The sequence below is a fragment of the Alligator sinensis genome, unplaced genomic scaffold, assembly GCF_000455745.1.
Source record: "Alligator sinensis unplaced genomic scaffold, ASM45574v1 scaffold755_2, whole genome shotgun sequence".
Taxonomy (NCBI): Eukaryota; Metazoa; Chordata; order Crocodylia; family Alligatoridae; genus Alligator; species Alligator sinensis.
In genome coordinates, this window is record NW_005841883.1 from 1,129,840 (window position 1) to 1,146,240 (window position 16,401).

The following is a 16,401-nucleotide window of genomic DNA, read 5'->3' on the forward strand; positions in this document are numbered from 1 at the left end:
AAGAGACTTGGGGGTCATCATTGACCACGAGATGAACATGAGCCTGCAATGCGATGCGGCGGCTAGTAAAGCGACCAAAATGCTGGCTTGCATCCATAGATGCTTCTCAAGCAAATCCCGGGACGTCATTCTCCCCCTGTACTCGGCCTTAGTGAGGCCGCAGCTGGAGTACTGCGTCCAGTTTTGGGCTCCACAATTCAAAAAGGATGTGGAGAAGCTTGAGAGAGTCCAGAGAAGAGCCACGCGCATGATCAGAGGTCAGGGAAGCAGACCCTACGATGACAGGCTGAGAGCCCTGGGGCTCTTTAGCCTGGAAAAGTGCAGGCTCAGGGGTGATCTGATGGCCACCTATAAGTTTATCAGGGGTGACCACCAGTATCTGGGAGAACGTTTGTTCACCAGAGCGCCCCAAGGGATGACGACTAGGTCGAACGGTCATAAACTACTACAAGACCGTTTCAGGCTAGACATAAGGAAGAATTTCTTTACTGTCCGAGCCCCCAAGGTCTGGAACAGCCTGCCACCGGAGGTGGTTCAAGCACCTTCATTGAACACCTTCAAGAGCAAACTGGATGCTTATCTTGCTGGGATCCTGTGACCCCAGCTGACTTCCTGCCCTTTGGGCAGGGGGCTGGACTCGATGATCTTCTGAGGTCCCTTCCAGCCCTAGTGTCTATGAAATCTATGAAATCTATGTTATTATTTATGACATATTGCTAACTTATTTTGCCTTTTGACTTAAGATCTATTTGAAGGTCCAATTTTTATTTTTTTTTGCAAGAAAATATCAGTGCTGAAGGTATCACCAACACCTCAAATAGGACCTGATCCAAGACCCTTTCAGTTAATTTCCATTGACTCAATGAGCATTAGAACAGAATCATAGTGTACAGAGCACAAAAAGCTTCATTCCCTGCATTCATTATACTGACAAAGATCTCAATTGTGGTACAGTTAAACACACACAATTTCTTCATGAGTCTAATAATACTCTATTTCTCTGAAAGTCCCAGCTCCTGGAGTTGTGTGATTACATAACCTTAGCTTTCATTTAAAAAAAGCGGGGGAGGAGGCGCACACAGAGGAGGAAGAGAGGGAGTTTCAAGCCCACATGGCTACAAAGAAAAGCTTATAAACATAACCCCTAAAGATTAAAAAGAGAGAGAGAGAAACAAAAGAAAGCAAACAAGAACTCCATATGTATTATTTTTATACCTTTTTTTTTTTTTTTTAAATCAAACATGATATTCCAATAAAAGAGGCTGGAAACACTACTGTAGCAAAGAAAAACACAAAACACTAGGCTGAGTTCTTGGCAGCTACATAAAGTAAAAACCAATTTTTAAAAATATTTAGTTACGTTTTGCAGATTTAAAGACAAATTCAGTTAAACAGAAATTTAATTCATGCTTTCTATTAAACCAATTCCAGAAAGCAAATCTATAGAATCACCCTTACTGTGTTGATTTTGCCTCTAATATGCACACATTTAGTTTAAAATATAATCACTACTATTTCACTTTTCATGATTACTGCAAAAATATTTATTTTAGCAACATATAAAGTGCTGTAATGTATAAATTTCTGTTAACAAAAACAAGCGTTTGTTAACACCATTTCCTGGTTGAACAGAAATTCTTTTGTTTACCTACTTTTATCATTACCAGTCCAAACCCAACCTCCAAAGAACAGGATGAGGAGAGCTGGTCAAGCAATACAGTGGTTGAACAAGGGGATGAACTTATTTTAAAAAAGGTCTGGGAGCTCAGTCAAGTTCTATCCTCACACCAAACACAATAATGAGCAGGTCTGTACTTTGACATACCTAGTGGGAAGCTTCTCAAAGTCCACATCCAGAAACTGTTCATAGCTAGAAACAAAACTGTCCAACCAGAGCTTCAAGTAATCTGGGTCTTTCTGTAAAGAGAGAAAAATATTAAGAAAGTTTGTATTGTATGCTTGTAGTCAGCACTGCATGAGAAATGATCTCATCTACATGACAAAGTTGCTCAATTGAAAATTAACTTTAAAAAAATGATCAAAAGAAAAAGAGAGAATAATTTTAGTGCTAGAATAAATTGTCTCTCTGCTGAAATTATCAGCCATATTATACAGATGTAATTCCTTGGCATTAGGTAAAGATCCATCTTAGTACTTCTCTACTTCCTGGTATCCATACCAACCAAAATATTTCATATAGTCTCTTTATAACAAGTTTCAATTATTCTCCAGAGGTTACCAACTTCCTAATAGAGGCTTTAAAAAAAGTCAACACACACTTACAACAGGAAATGGATACAAGATTATATTTTGGAGTACAAAGTTCACTAGAATGTTTGCTGGCTTATTATTTTAAGCAATGTATTTGTCTCATGCCCTATTTCCTGTTTCAAAATAATGTAAGATTTACGTTGTCCTGTGTTCCAGCAATAATCAAGTAAAGAATTATATACTGTTTACAAGTGCATGTTTGAACTGTGCATGGCTGTGCCACTGAACATCACACTAAGGAGTGAAATCTATTAAGAATACGTTTTCCTGCAGTTTTCATAGTAGTACTTTATTTCCTCATCATACAAGAGGTCAACCCTATTATGAATTACTATGCAGTCAGAATCAACACTGCAGTGTGCAAGACATAATGGAACGTTAACAAACCCTACACTCAACTACAATTTAGACAAGACAGGCAAACATCAAGGGTAAATCATAGAGACGTTTGATCTCATATTATTTTAGTCCTAAATTACAAACAACAGCCAACCATTACTCATGCAATAGAGAGATGTCTATGGGTTCTGAAGATGCTGGCTCCTTTGCTCTGTTGTTGCTACCGTTGCTTCCGCGGTTTCCCACTTGAGAAAGAGCATCTGTGCACTCAGCAAGTGCTAGTCTCCATGGGCCCTGCTAGTCTTTTCCCACACTTTCCTCACCCATGTATGAGGCTTGAGAATGTCTGTACTATGGACATGGTGAACTGTAACAGGGGACCCTAGCCCTGTTAGCAGAAGACATGTCCACCCCTCTAAAGCCAGAACTTTCTGGGCACAGAGGGCTGGAAGAGAAGAGGTTAAATGCTGAGCCTGGCCAGCTAGTCAGCTGACCAGAAGGGGCAGGACTATAAAAACTCTGGGCCGAACAGCAGTTAGGGGGGTAGCCACTGAAGGGGAAGGGGTGCCTCAGAGAGCTCCACGAAGAAGCAGCCCAAAGGCAGTACGAGGGGAGCCACGGAAGCTCTGGAGAGGCAGGGAGCCACATCACAGCAAGGACGTGAGCTGACGGCAGGGAGCCGAAGCACGGACCCTGTGAAAGTAAGCGGACATGATGGGTTTTCTTTCTTTTTTACATTAGCTGGGGGCAGTTATCACCCATGGACAGGACTGTTTATTTTTTTTTTCTTTTTTGATCAATGAATAAGACCGACAGTTTGGGTGAGACTATTAGGGGAAGGAGGAGGCCTCATTTTGGGGGGCACAGACCCCGGTGCCTGACAGCGCAATCTTAAAAAGGTCAGGGAGGTCTGGTGTGCAGTCTTGTTTTGTTTTTTGGGGGGGTTTTGGACTGAGAGGGTGCAAGGTCGGGGTTGTCCCCTGGTATCAAACTTGCAGCCCCCTGGCTGTGGGGCCGGTGCCCCGGACTCTGGGCCAGGGAGGGCTGGGCTCCAGATTGGAGCAGAAAAAGGGGCCACGAGCCCCAAGACAACAGAAAAGGCTAGAGCCTCGGAGTCAAACCCTGTTTAGTGGGTTTAGACAGGGAGGCCTAGCTAGGGAAAAACAGGGGTCAGGCCCACACAGGGGAAAGGACCCAACATACAATACAATAGGCAGCCTCCTGCTCGCAAGATCATCATCATAATTTCCATCAAGACGTGACAGGGTGGGACATAAGAACCCCAAAGAAGGCTCCAAGGGCACCTCACGCAAGGCACGGATTACTAGGAAGATGGTGCTGGGAAGGGCGACCTGTTACATGAACCAAATGACTGTTTGTTTTTTTTTAGGATGTCTCCACTGTGTCCCTGCTATTGCCAGGGACATGTTCTGGAGCATGCCCCACTCCCACAAGCCAAATTCAGCAATGAAGACATTTTAGGGGTTTCCCCCAAAGCTGCCATCACAACATACCAGTGACCAAGATACATATTCATCAGCAATGCCACCAAATTCCAGAATTTAGTGACATTAGGTGCCTGCCCCCAAGTTGACTTCAACACTACATTTTGAGGTTTGGTGTGTGAGAATGGGAGCATCACCATGCCTAGACTCCTGGCGGCCCCAGGCAAATGTTTAGTATTGGACCCCACTTCAGCAGAGATAATAATCATCATCATCAAAAAATTACCATTTTTGGGCCCCCTTTCTGTCTAGGCCCCGGGTGGCCGCCCAGTTCGCCCATGCCTGTGTCCGGTCCTTAGTGGGAGTGAGTAGGTAAGGTAAGTTTTCAGCTTGTGCCCTGGCAGTGGCAGGAATACAGAACAAACTTACCTACAATGGACTTTAACAGAGAGAAGTTTTTATTTAAAAGATCTTAAGTGACCTTAATAACCTACTCTGAGGTAATTATAAACCTGCTCAAACTTTTGGCCTTGAGTAGCATGGGGCCAGTCCATGGGCTGGACTGAGCCCTGCACACTATAATCAGGCCCTGGAACCCAGTGCTGTCCCCAGCCCTACCCTATACGCTGGGATTGGATCCTGGAGCCAGAGACCTAGCATCTCCCCTTCCCAAACCAAGATTGGGCCCTGGGCCCCAGTGCTGCCCCTGCCCAGCCCTGCACACTAGGATCAGGTGCCCAATCCAGCACACACGGCTTGGGGCTCCACATGAATCTGGAAATTTGGCAGCAGAGGAATGGCACCACTTTCCCACCACCAAATTTCTGGACCCACATGAGCCTTGTAGGCTGGATTATACAGTGCTGTAGGCTGGATGTTGCCCATGGGTTAGGGGTTGAGCACCCCTGCTATGAACCAACACAGGAGGACAAGTTGCTTATCAAAAATCAAGGAGCAGATGGAATATTGTTTTTTCTTTTTTTATTATATTTAATTACATGCAATTAAACAACCACAATGCATAAAACAGATTGCATACTAAGGGGGGGAAAAAACTTCCTAAGAAATGGAATGAGCTGCCAAGGGAAGTTATGGCATTTCTTTCATTGGACGTTTTTGAGATGAGGCTAGATAGGCATTTATCAAAGTTGATTTAGGAACAAAGAATCTTGCACAAGTACAGAAGACTGGGAGATTGGACTGGACAACTGACAAGGTTCCCTCCTTTCAAGCCTATGATTCTACCTAGGAATATGCATGTCAGCCACAACCTGCACAACAGCATGGGAGCAAGAAGTAAACTTCTGGACTACCAGAGAAACAAGTCTGTTTCAAGAATAGAAAAAAAGCTTATGACCCATTTGACCAATTTCTCATTAGAGCGTATTAGCGACATTCTATTGCCACTCACTATCTTTTCACAGGGGGCCCAACTCCCACACCAGTTCACTACTAAGGACTATATTAGTGAGCACTGGCATTTCAGGCTCTAATGCAAGTGAACTAGTCTCATGCATTCCTCTCTTCTCGTCTACATTCCTCACTTCAATTACAGTTTAAAGAGAGAAGTTTGCAGCCAAAGGGAGGAAATAATGGAAGTCATCTCCTTTACAGCAAATGAAAAAAGTTTGCCTAACCTCATTTCAAAAGGCAAAAAGTTTTCAGTTTTTTTAGAAATAAACTGACAAAACAAATTTAAGTCTTTACTGCCAAGCCATCCTTACCAGGCAATCAGAGATAAACAGTTAATGTTCATTCAGATATTCACATCTGCATCTTTATATTTTTACATTTAACTTATTTTTGTTCTGCTGTCTTATTCCCTGTTTCCATGCTCTACTCTAGAGGTGGGCAAAATGGCAGATCCAGCCAGTGGCTGGACTCCATTTCCCAGCAACCCCTGCTCGTGTGGCTGGGGCCAGTTTCCATGGAGACCCCAGCAGCAGTGTGCTGTGATAGTACAAGGCCAGGGTTTCCATGGAGACCAGCTGCAGCAGTGCTGGCAGGGCACGCAGCATGGTGCAGAGCTGCTCTGGAGTCCGGCTGGGATCTTGCTGTAGTGATGGTATGGTCCAGAGCTGGGGCAGAGCCATGATCTACAGCCTGAAAATGAAAATGTTTCTCTATTTTTTCCTTTCAACTATTTTTAGTTTTTTTGCCACCAACATAACATACCTCATGCCTCCTTCTTAACATTTTCTTAATGGAATAGTATTTACCATTCATTAGAGTTTAAAATGCTCCCACAACATAAAATACAGTGATTCCAACCAGTGTCCTGTCACATTTTACCAAGACTGCCATTATAAAACTTCAAGGACAGCTTAATCTGCATGTTTTATATAGTTACGCAAGTCACTGTATAATTAACAAATATATTCTAAGATCTATGAGCTGTGCAGGGAATTTTTAGCTCTGGAAGAGCTATCTGTAAACTAAGACAGCACTATCAAACTCTGCCACCCCTGTAGGTCAGATCCACTCCACAGGGTCTGCTCCATGGGTCATATCTTGACCCAAAGGTGGCAGCACGGTGAACAGCAGCACAACAATTAGTGCAGCTATCGTTTGCCCCACTGCCTCCAACATGCACGTGCCCTTTAGGACGCTGTCACTGGGAATTCAGAGTCAGGCCCCACCCCTGTACTAGCTCCACAGGCTGGGTGAAATGGCCCCCAGTCCACACACACTATCTTGGACACCCCTGGAATAAGACAATGCAACAGGGAAATAAGCTTTCAGTTAGAACACACAAATTCAAATGAAGAATAAAGTGACTAAAATGATTAGATTGTATCTCTTCGAAAGACATTACAAGCTTCAGGAGCAATGCTACAAAAATCAGCTGTAAAAGAAAGTAGTATCACATGACAGTTTGGCACATCAATGATGGGTGCCTACTTAATTTTCTTCTCTACTACTTATAAAAACAATGACAAAATATGTAGCAGAAAGTATCTTAACTAAACCACCTTTTTGTTTTTAGTCACTGATTTATTTGCCCGGGTAAATGGAAGACCAAAAGAACAAAGGGTGCTTTGTTTGTAATATGCATTTTGAAAACCCTGGTGATCAGTATCAAACTATTGCTTTTAATTAGCTAAGAGTAAAGATAAGTGCCTACAGAGCTTAAGCCTTCTCATTAAAAGTCAGTGGGACTTGGGCTCAGTGCAATTGGATATTTCGGAAAAATTTGACCCCGATTTCAAAACAATTGCCTCTTGAAAACTCTTTTTTTTTTTAATTTTTTTTTTTTTTTTATCTACTCACAAATCTGTTGCTTTCTAGATAACAAATAGCTTATATTTCTCTGATCTCTTCATTATAATTGCAGGGGTAGAAACAGAATTGGAGCCAAAATTAGAAGAACAAAGTTCAGTACAGCTTTTATAGCTACAGGAAATATTAGCTGCTATAAACAAAAGCTTGATCTGCCTGGGGCTATTTTCAGTGTTACATCCCATGCTCGAAAGGCAAAAATTCCCAACGTTGCAATTCAAAATGCTTGTCAGACTTGCCCAACTGGACAGTTGTTTGAAGGCATTAAGTTTGCATGCTATCACAAAGTATCCAGGCAGGGTTAATTTAAATAATGTGTAGTTTTCCAGTCAGTCAACCTTCCAAGATTGACTTCAGTTGACTTAGCCAGCAAGTTTCTCTACATCTCATTTTTCCTGAGTACTATTTTAAAATTAAAAAAAAACCCAGACAGTGTTAAGACTGAAGTATGCTTATGACAAAAATAATACATTTAGAATGAACTATGAAACTCTGTCCTTAATTCACTGGATATATCTAAGAGCCTTAACTCTGGTTGAACGAATCCATCTAAAGCAGAACTTAACAATATTTTGACAGTTTTGCATATATTATTATTATTTTTGAGGAATGCTTTCCCCTTTTAGACTAGTCAGAAAGATAGCAAGGTACACACACAAAATGACAGTTTCATTCTGAGACGCTTCTATGGTCTTTCTTTTTATGTCTCAGGCTTATTTTAAAAAATTTCAAAGCTGTAAACTTCAGCTGTAAGCCTGAGAACTTCTATTACAGCATCAACAGCATAATTATGAGTTGACATAAATGTGTATAGAAGAACCTCTTATTTCTGATCAATTTTAAGTAGAAAAATAACGATCCCTAGCTACATTTCATACTTAGTCTAAGCTGGAATATAAAGTTATTTTTCCAAGTTTGAAATGAACAGCAGCTCAAGATAACTACTGAGGATGTCATCAGCTGTAGAAGAAAAAAAACATCAAGGATATAGCACATATTTGGACAGGTAAGGAAAAATAAATTAATTTATGACATCTGATCAGCATGTGTTGGTTTCCATTTTTTAAAATTGCATTTTTAAAGTATTCTGAGCAACTTTTGGAATTTAAACATTTAATTTTTAACAGCATACCTGTGAAGCATATTACAATTAAATCTGTCCATGTAGCAAGTATGAAAGATGCACCATAAAACACACAAAAACAACAAAAAGCAGCTTAGTAATCTTTCTTCTCCTTTAAGAACAAGGCAAAAAACCTTGAAAGCTGGCAACACTATTAATCTGTGGCACGCCTGCCAAAAAGGTTGGTTCCCACAAACATATAAACTATGACAGGTATGGTGATCATTAATTTAAGCACCATGGGCGCCTATACACAAGCAGCGAGACTGCTCCAATGCGCTGTAATTACAGCACATTGAAGCAGACTCAATTAAATTGAGTCTGCTGGAGCGTGGTAATTATCACGTTCCAGCAGACTCCAGTGTCTCACGTATTAGTGTCCTCACACTTAAAAATGACAGTGGGGGTGCTTTAACTAAAGCTCATTCAATGAGCTTTAGATAAAGTGCCCCCACTGCCCATTTTTAAGTGTGGGGAACACTGAGATGAGACTTTCCGGGTGCTTTAATTAGAGCAGCTCCTGGAGCTGATCTAATTAAAGCACCCTCCTCCACGCCCACCCCACTCCCAGAGCATGTGTATAAATGCTCCACGTTGTCCAGACCTTCTCAGGGTAGGTCTAGATGACAGGTGTATTAGACATTATGAGAGCAATCATCACCTAGTTCAGGAATGGTGCACCTGCAGCACAAGTGGTACGAGTAGCATGGGCAGCCTCTGTGGCATGCAGCAGATCAGGGAGGGGGAACAGGCAACGCAGCAGACAGGGCAGGAAGGAGAAAGAAGAGCAGTGGATCAGGTAGGGAAAACAAGGCACGAAGCAGAAAGAAGAGATCAGGCAGGGAACAGGGAGCAGAAAGCAGGGCAGCAGATTGGACAGAAAGGAAGGGCCTCCATTGACTATGCAAAACAGATTTGAATGATGTCCCTACATTCTAAGTTACAAATGATCTACACTGCCTCCTCTGTATGACTGGAAAAGTACTATGTACAGCTGACTCACAGCTTTCTGTTCTGCCAGTCAACTTCTGTTCTGTTACTCAGTCAACTTTGAAGCAAGACAAAAAAAAAAAAAAAAAAAAAAAATCAGGATTTACCATACTATTGCATTAGATGTAAAGATTTTCACATTGCTATCCAAGCTGACACAACCACCCAGTAGTAGTAAGAACTGAAAGACACATTTAATGATATGGCAACAGGAAACAGTCTGAGCAATTCCCAGGCCAACTAGAACAAACATGTGTGGAGCAGAAGTCTGAAGTCACAGGACACTAGGTTAATGGAAATTTTGACCAGCATTTCAAAGGAAAGTTTATGGTTCAGATTCTTCTCCCTTACGAATTCATAAGAATTTTGTCACCGATTCAAAGTAAGAAAAAGAATAACTCTTGTTATTTCTCTTGTAGAAGACTAGCAATTTCTATACCTTTCTTCACATTATCGGTCCCCACCCCCCAACGCAAGAGAAGTTTGTACTCATGAGCCATATAACAGCAAAGAGAAATATTAGAACACAAATAGATCACAGTGTTATAAAAACAGAAATGTAGTAATAAACAAACTCATTTTGTAGATTAATGACTAGCAATTGGAACCTCGAGCATAGTACAGGACCTCATTGTACCAGGCACTATTACACACACAGAACAGAAAGACCTCCTGTGGCCCAAAGAATTTATAATCCAAGTACAGAAGAGTCAAGACATGGATGCAGGCTGACTCACAGGAATGCACAATGAAATAATAATAGTCTGCGTAAGGGCCAGTGGTCTTGGGCCTGGGTGGTCTAAGCATTTTCAAAGGATGTTTTAGGCACTGTGGCAAAGGTGTGTTCTGAGTAGAATACTGGCACGTTTTTTCTTTTGTACATCCTTGTTGCAAAGTGTCACCTACTTTGATTACGATGCATCAAACTTTTCCAAATATTGATTGTGATGTGTTTAATCAAGTATTTAATAGTTTTTGTGACTACTTAGTATGCCCAGTTCTTCAGTTATGGCCTACTGCAACTAATTAATATGTGCATTGTTAAAGTAGATTGCATTAAAAAGCTGTGTTAAAAACATTACAAAATTAAGCACTCGAACATTAGAAAAGAGCATGTTTACAGTCGCTTGCACAATCCTAATTTGGCCCCTTGTGCTTAGCGTACTAATCGTTAATTATATCACCACAGGCAGCAAATGAGACCGAGGTCCTACAAATAATAGCTTAATTCAGTGTACAAGCCTGATTCACTGTTTTTACTGTTTAATGTGCCTAGACAAAATAAATCAAAATCAATGAGAAATGTTTTTGGTTCCTAGATTCTCCCTGCATTTATAGCTTATACCTGTAATGATGACCAACATCCTACATCCAATCTTGTGATAATTCTAACAAAGACTTATGGGCAAAGTTCTTACTTTGCTCTTTGATTTCTATAAATGTTCCTGACGTTATTGCCAAGGTTACAGATTAGTTTTATTCCATTGCTTTCCTTTTTTTACTATATTTTTTTCAGTAACTTCTGCCATTTGTTGCCCATTTCAACCATTTTCAGTTTTCACACTTCTGCATTTGCATGAGAAGCATTTTAAGATAAAGCTGTGCTGTGCTGTCCTTAAAAAAAAACTGTTCTTTATTCAACATAAATAAAAGTCTAGCTCCAGGATTTAGGTTAACTAAAATTACATTACCTACCTTCATTTACACTTTAGTAGCTACTTAAAGGTTTGTCATTTGTCTCAACTGCATTACTTTTCACTCCTGGACAAAAGGAAGAATATATTAACCATTAAGAGATGTTGTTTTGTCCATACGTCTCTAAATATTCAAAACTTTCTAAACTTGAGTTCCTATGTCACTCAGTGGCTCTTGAAAAAGTTATCCATTTTCAGAGAGTAAGTGGGAATAATTCTCATTTCTACACAAAGTTACTTTTGGTTCTTTATGTTAATTATTTTTCAAAATAACTGCAGAATATAAATTCTATTCTTTTTATTACAATAATATAAAAAATAACTGAAAACAGATTGAGCATTTGAAACAAGTATAATAACTTATTTGGGTCTACTAACTTCATGTCTGAATCAGTTTTAAGTGCAAGAATTCAAAAGAACACTTCAACATACGTCACTATTAAAGTATGTAAAACAGTAGTGTCTTAGCCCTTAGTAAAAAAGCTAAACTTGAATACTGTTTGTCTGAGGAAGGCAGTTAGGCTTAGTTTTCTCCACACACACTTCTGAATGCTTGTTACTATATCTTTCCCCCTTGTAAGAACTCTCTTACATAGAACAAAACTATTTTTAAAGAAAGTGGAATAAGCTGTTTTCTTGCTTGACCTCTTTTACAAGTTTTTAAAAAAATAATTAATATGCATTTGGGGTTGTTTTATGGCAGTGATTTTGATCCAAGGTGACAGGATCCAAGGTGACAGGATCCTCTGAAGGATCCAAGGTGACGGGATCTTCTGAAGAGTGTTACGGGATGCCACTCTATATTAGCACTTTTCCATGTGCAAATATCTGCACATAATTCACAAGATACACAAGTCCTTGCCCCCTAACATGGGCTTCTCAGTAAGTGAGATTCTACATTGTAGACATCAGTGGCATAAATACACATTATCCAACTCACAATACTAAATGTTTTATATTTATATAAATGATGGTTATATTAGACACTGAGAAATCTCTAAGTAGTGAACAGTGATGTTTTGTCTCGTATCTAGATCTGAAAGAATTTCTGTAAATATCTACAGTGTTATTTGTGGAACCACTGTTACAAAATTAGTAAAGAACATTTACAACCAAGTCAAATTTCCTCCACTCACAGTTGCAGATACCTTTAAAAGAAATAGAGTATTCACAAATCTTTTCTACAATACAACAGATTCCTTTTAATTAAAATTAAAGGAAACTGAATTTATTTAGAAAAATATAAATATTTAAGTAATTTAAAAAAAAATCAAAATTCTCTAGGAAGGGAAAGACATGAAAAATTAGGACTGTTATGTATAACTATTTCAAGCAACCAAATACTTAAGTTTTACCACTGTACATAGATTCTGACTGCAAGTATATTGAATGATTTGATGTGACAAAGAGCAATAATTGTACTTAGCGTGTTTTTACATGAATCACTTGGACAAATCAACAATTAAACAACAGGGAAGAGCAGTGCACACTGTAGTCAGGATGATCTCATGGGGGAGAGGGGTACAAAGTTCAGTGTTTCCAGACTTCAAAGCTCAACATTTAAAAAAGATTGCATGCTGGTTAAATTGCATCCCTCTCACCACAGCTAAATATTATTTTGAGAGTGAGTGCTAAGTGTGTTTTAGAAATGAGACTACAAGATCATTTGTGTAAATTAATTCATTTCCATTATGGGGCTTACCTTTGCTCTACAATACCATGCTCATGTTGGTCTGACCCAAATCCATTTTATTCTGTTAATAAACACACTATTTTTCAACATACACATACACACTTATATAAAGTTATCCAAGCTTATTTTAGCATCATGCAATATGAAAAAGGATTTACAAGTATAAACATTAGATTCAATCATCTGAGAGGAAACCGTACAAAACTCACTTTTGCATTGTTGCAGATGAATCCAATTAAATTATTAAAAAGAAAACAAAATATACAGATCACTTTGACAGTAGATTAAGTTGTAAAATACTCAGTGGAGGATGACAACTTCTGAAAATGAGTAGTTAAGGTTGACATATTAAATTCTGCTCCAATTCATTTTACAGCCACAATTTACAAGCTATATACTTGGCTACACATCATTTTTCATGAGAAGCATATTCTTAATGCTCAGAAGTAGCAAAAGGTATGTAAGAGTGTTCCCTCATCTCAAGAACAACTTCATCTTTGTTTTCTATAGTACTGACGTTTCAAAGACAAGATCACTACTAATGAATGATTGCTTTCTTACAAATGCAATCCAGCTTGGACTCACTCTACAATAATTTAGGCATAACACCAGGCACACAGGTTTGCTCAAATTAACTATTTTGTTCTAGTGAAGAAAGCCAAATGGACAGTTATGAATAATAAGGTCCTATTCATTAGGGCTGTGCAAAGGTTCGGGTGGTGATTCGATTCAGAGGAGATTAGGCCTGATTCAGTGGCCAAGTCTCCAAATCTGAATTGAATCAGGGGACCAATTTAAAGGCCCAAATCGATTCCGAAGATTCGGAGAGCTTTGAAAAGATTCGGAGAGCTTTGATGATTTGGGCAGTCCCCGGTGGCTGCAGCAGGGAGCTACAGCTGACTTCAAGCTGGTAAGAAGGGGGCGGGGATGGGGAGGGGACCTTTGCCAGCCCCCCAACCCCTCCCCATGGCTGCCCCCACCCACTCCAGCTCGGTACTTTAAAACAAAAAAAAAACATACCCGGTGCTTACCAGGTGTTGCCGTGCAGGAGAAGTGATCCCCGCTGCCCCCTACTACTGCTTTTGGTAAAGCCCCCTGACCCCCCCCCTGCTCCCCCCTACAGATGGCCCACTGGGGCCAGCTCCAGCCCTTAAAGGAAAAACAAAAACAAACAAAAAACAAAAAACAAAACAAAAAAAAAAGAACCAAGAGCCAGGACTCACCATTCCTGCAGCAGCCTCGGGGGCTCATGCAGAGCCCCCCCACAACTGCCGCTGGCAGGAGCCGTGAGTCTGGGGATTATTTCAGGTTTTTTTGTTTTTCTTAAAGGGCCAGAGCTAGCCCGGGCGGGGCACCCGTGAGGGGGCTGAGGGAACAAGGGGCGGGGGGGGCAGGGGGCTTGTGCAGAGCCCCCATGCAGTGTGGGGCAGTAGGGATCCCCCTCTCCCCCCGCCCAGCAGCATCCACTGAGTTGGGGCTTTTTTTAAACAAGTGCAGGGAGCTGGGGCAGGCGGGGCAGCCATTGCAGGGTTGGGAGAGTAGGTGGGGGATGGGCCTGGCCTGGCTGATTCACAGATTCGGCATGAGCCAAATCTCCGAATCAGATTCGGCCAAATCAAAATCAGGACAGTGATTCAAATCCCCGAATTGAATCGCTGTCCCCCGAATCAGCCGAATCTGAATTCGAAGCAAATACTAGCCGCTTTGCACAGGCCTACGAGTCATCCACAAAGCAAATGAGGAAGAACTCAAATTAATGTAAGACAGAACTTTAATACAAACAGTCACATCATAGAAACTATTCTAAGGTATGAAGAACATTTAACTGGCACATAGATGCGTTAAAAAAAGAGTGTGCAGAATAGAAAGAGATATTACACGTATATCTCAGTGTACAGCATTTGAGTACCTACAATGCTGTGATAAATGGAAGATGTAGAAAGGAGTTGAACTGGTGCCTCGAGGACACTTAAAGCTGTACTTCCTGAGCCAAATCTGTTTAATCAGACTTTGAAAAAGTGTGTCAGAGACTTGCTGGGAATTCTTCTCCTACAGGGGAAAAAAAACAAATAAAAAAACCCCCCAAAAAACTTTAAGAGAATAGTGTTTTACCCATTTTTAGGCTAAGACACCATTCCCCAATACAATCACTTAAGCTTAAACATCATCCCCCAGTTATAATTTTAAAATCACAATTCTCTGTCCACACTTTATTGAGAGCGAGAGAAAAAACACTATAGTCCAGGAAGAGCACACAGCAACTGCTGAAGCTTCCTTAGCCTGACGAAGGGTTTTTGAACCCGAAAGCTTGCTTAATAACTATTCTCCAACCATTTGGGTTGGTCTAATAAAAGATATCAAATTCACCCAAGGAACCTTGTCTGCCTATAGTCCAGTAGTTATTTATGGACTTTTTAAAGTCATAAGTAGGGATGAGTTTGGTTGTCTCAATTAATATGGTCTTATCTGCCATCAGAATTTTAGCATAACTTTAAGATTTTCTCTACTCCGGGGGCCTACAGGTAGAAATTATACAATCATAGTAATCAGTCTCATTAAGGCAGAATGTTTATCATATAAACTAGCAGCAGGCTCAAGAACAAAGAATGCAGGCTTCAAACCAGTAACTGACCTACCAGCTACACAAGGGCATGTGTGAAACCCAGAACAAACCAGTTGGTGAAAACCTGCTTGGGCAGAACTAAGTTCCTTAAATAGTTGGGACTTGTTTCCTGGTTTCAGCTAGTGCAGAAAGCAGGCTCACTGGCCTAAGCAGTTGTGGTACATGCCATCCTGAAATCCTTGTGAGCTGTTCATAACAAAGCAGACTGATTTTTAAAGGTGACCCTCTCTATTTTCAAAGCCTTTAACAGAGTGTGACCCTGTGCAGTTACAAACAATGACAAGAGCCTTACTTACCCTGACAGCCATTTGGGCTCCAACACTGCCAGGCTAATTAGATAAACCTTCCTCCCCACCCCAAAATGGAGTTTCCAGTTGTAGTTTAGGTTAAGTAAATCACCTAGGGATAGTTGTGGCCCCTACAATTAGAACCAATTAGAAATGGTTCTACAATCAGAACCATTTTTCCGGTCCTCCCCACCTTATAAACAGCAGCTGAAAACGTGAACCAAGTTGCAAGGATTTCTTTAGATTAATAAAAGGAACACAGGAGCAGAGCAGAAGTTGTTTCCAACTCAAAAGGTTTAAATGCTGACTCATGTGACTTCAACTTTCAAGTACACCAAACACCTTGGTGAAGACCTCCAGCTTCTAGAAAGAAGAGAAGATAGGATCTATCTAAATATAAGAAAGACAATTTAACTAAGAGATTTCAAATATATGATGACAGTGGGAGAGGGCAGAGGTGGGGAGGCACAACTCTGCACCACCAACGCCAACCCTGCTGCTGCCAAGTCTTGGGTCCAGCCGGGCTGCATCCCCACACACCACTGTTGGCACAGAAATGGCTTTGCTGCTAACACTTCCACTGCTGCCAGGCCCTGGCTCTGGCCAGGCTATAGCCCTGTGCCCCACACCCTGCTGTTGGCACAGAAACCTGGGGGG

General features: G+C 40.8%; 1 protein-coding gene across 1 annotated transcript in view; it reads right to left on the bottom strand.

The window, feature by feature from the left end:
- Positions 1 to 16,401, bottom strand: part of NBEAL1 (neurobeachin like 1) — a 135,972-nt gene that overhangs the window by 113,653 nt on the left and 5,918 nt on the right. Inside the window, 1 exon segment of the mRNA XM_014516902.2 lies at positions 1,826 to 1,917. Within this exon segment, the coding sequence (XP_014372388.2) occupies positions 1,826 to 1,917 (92 nt within the window).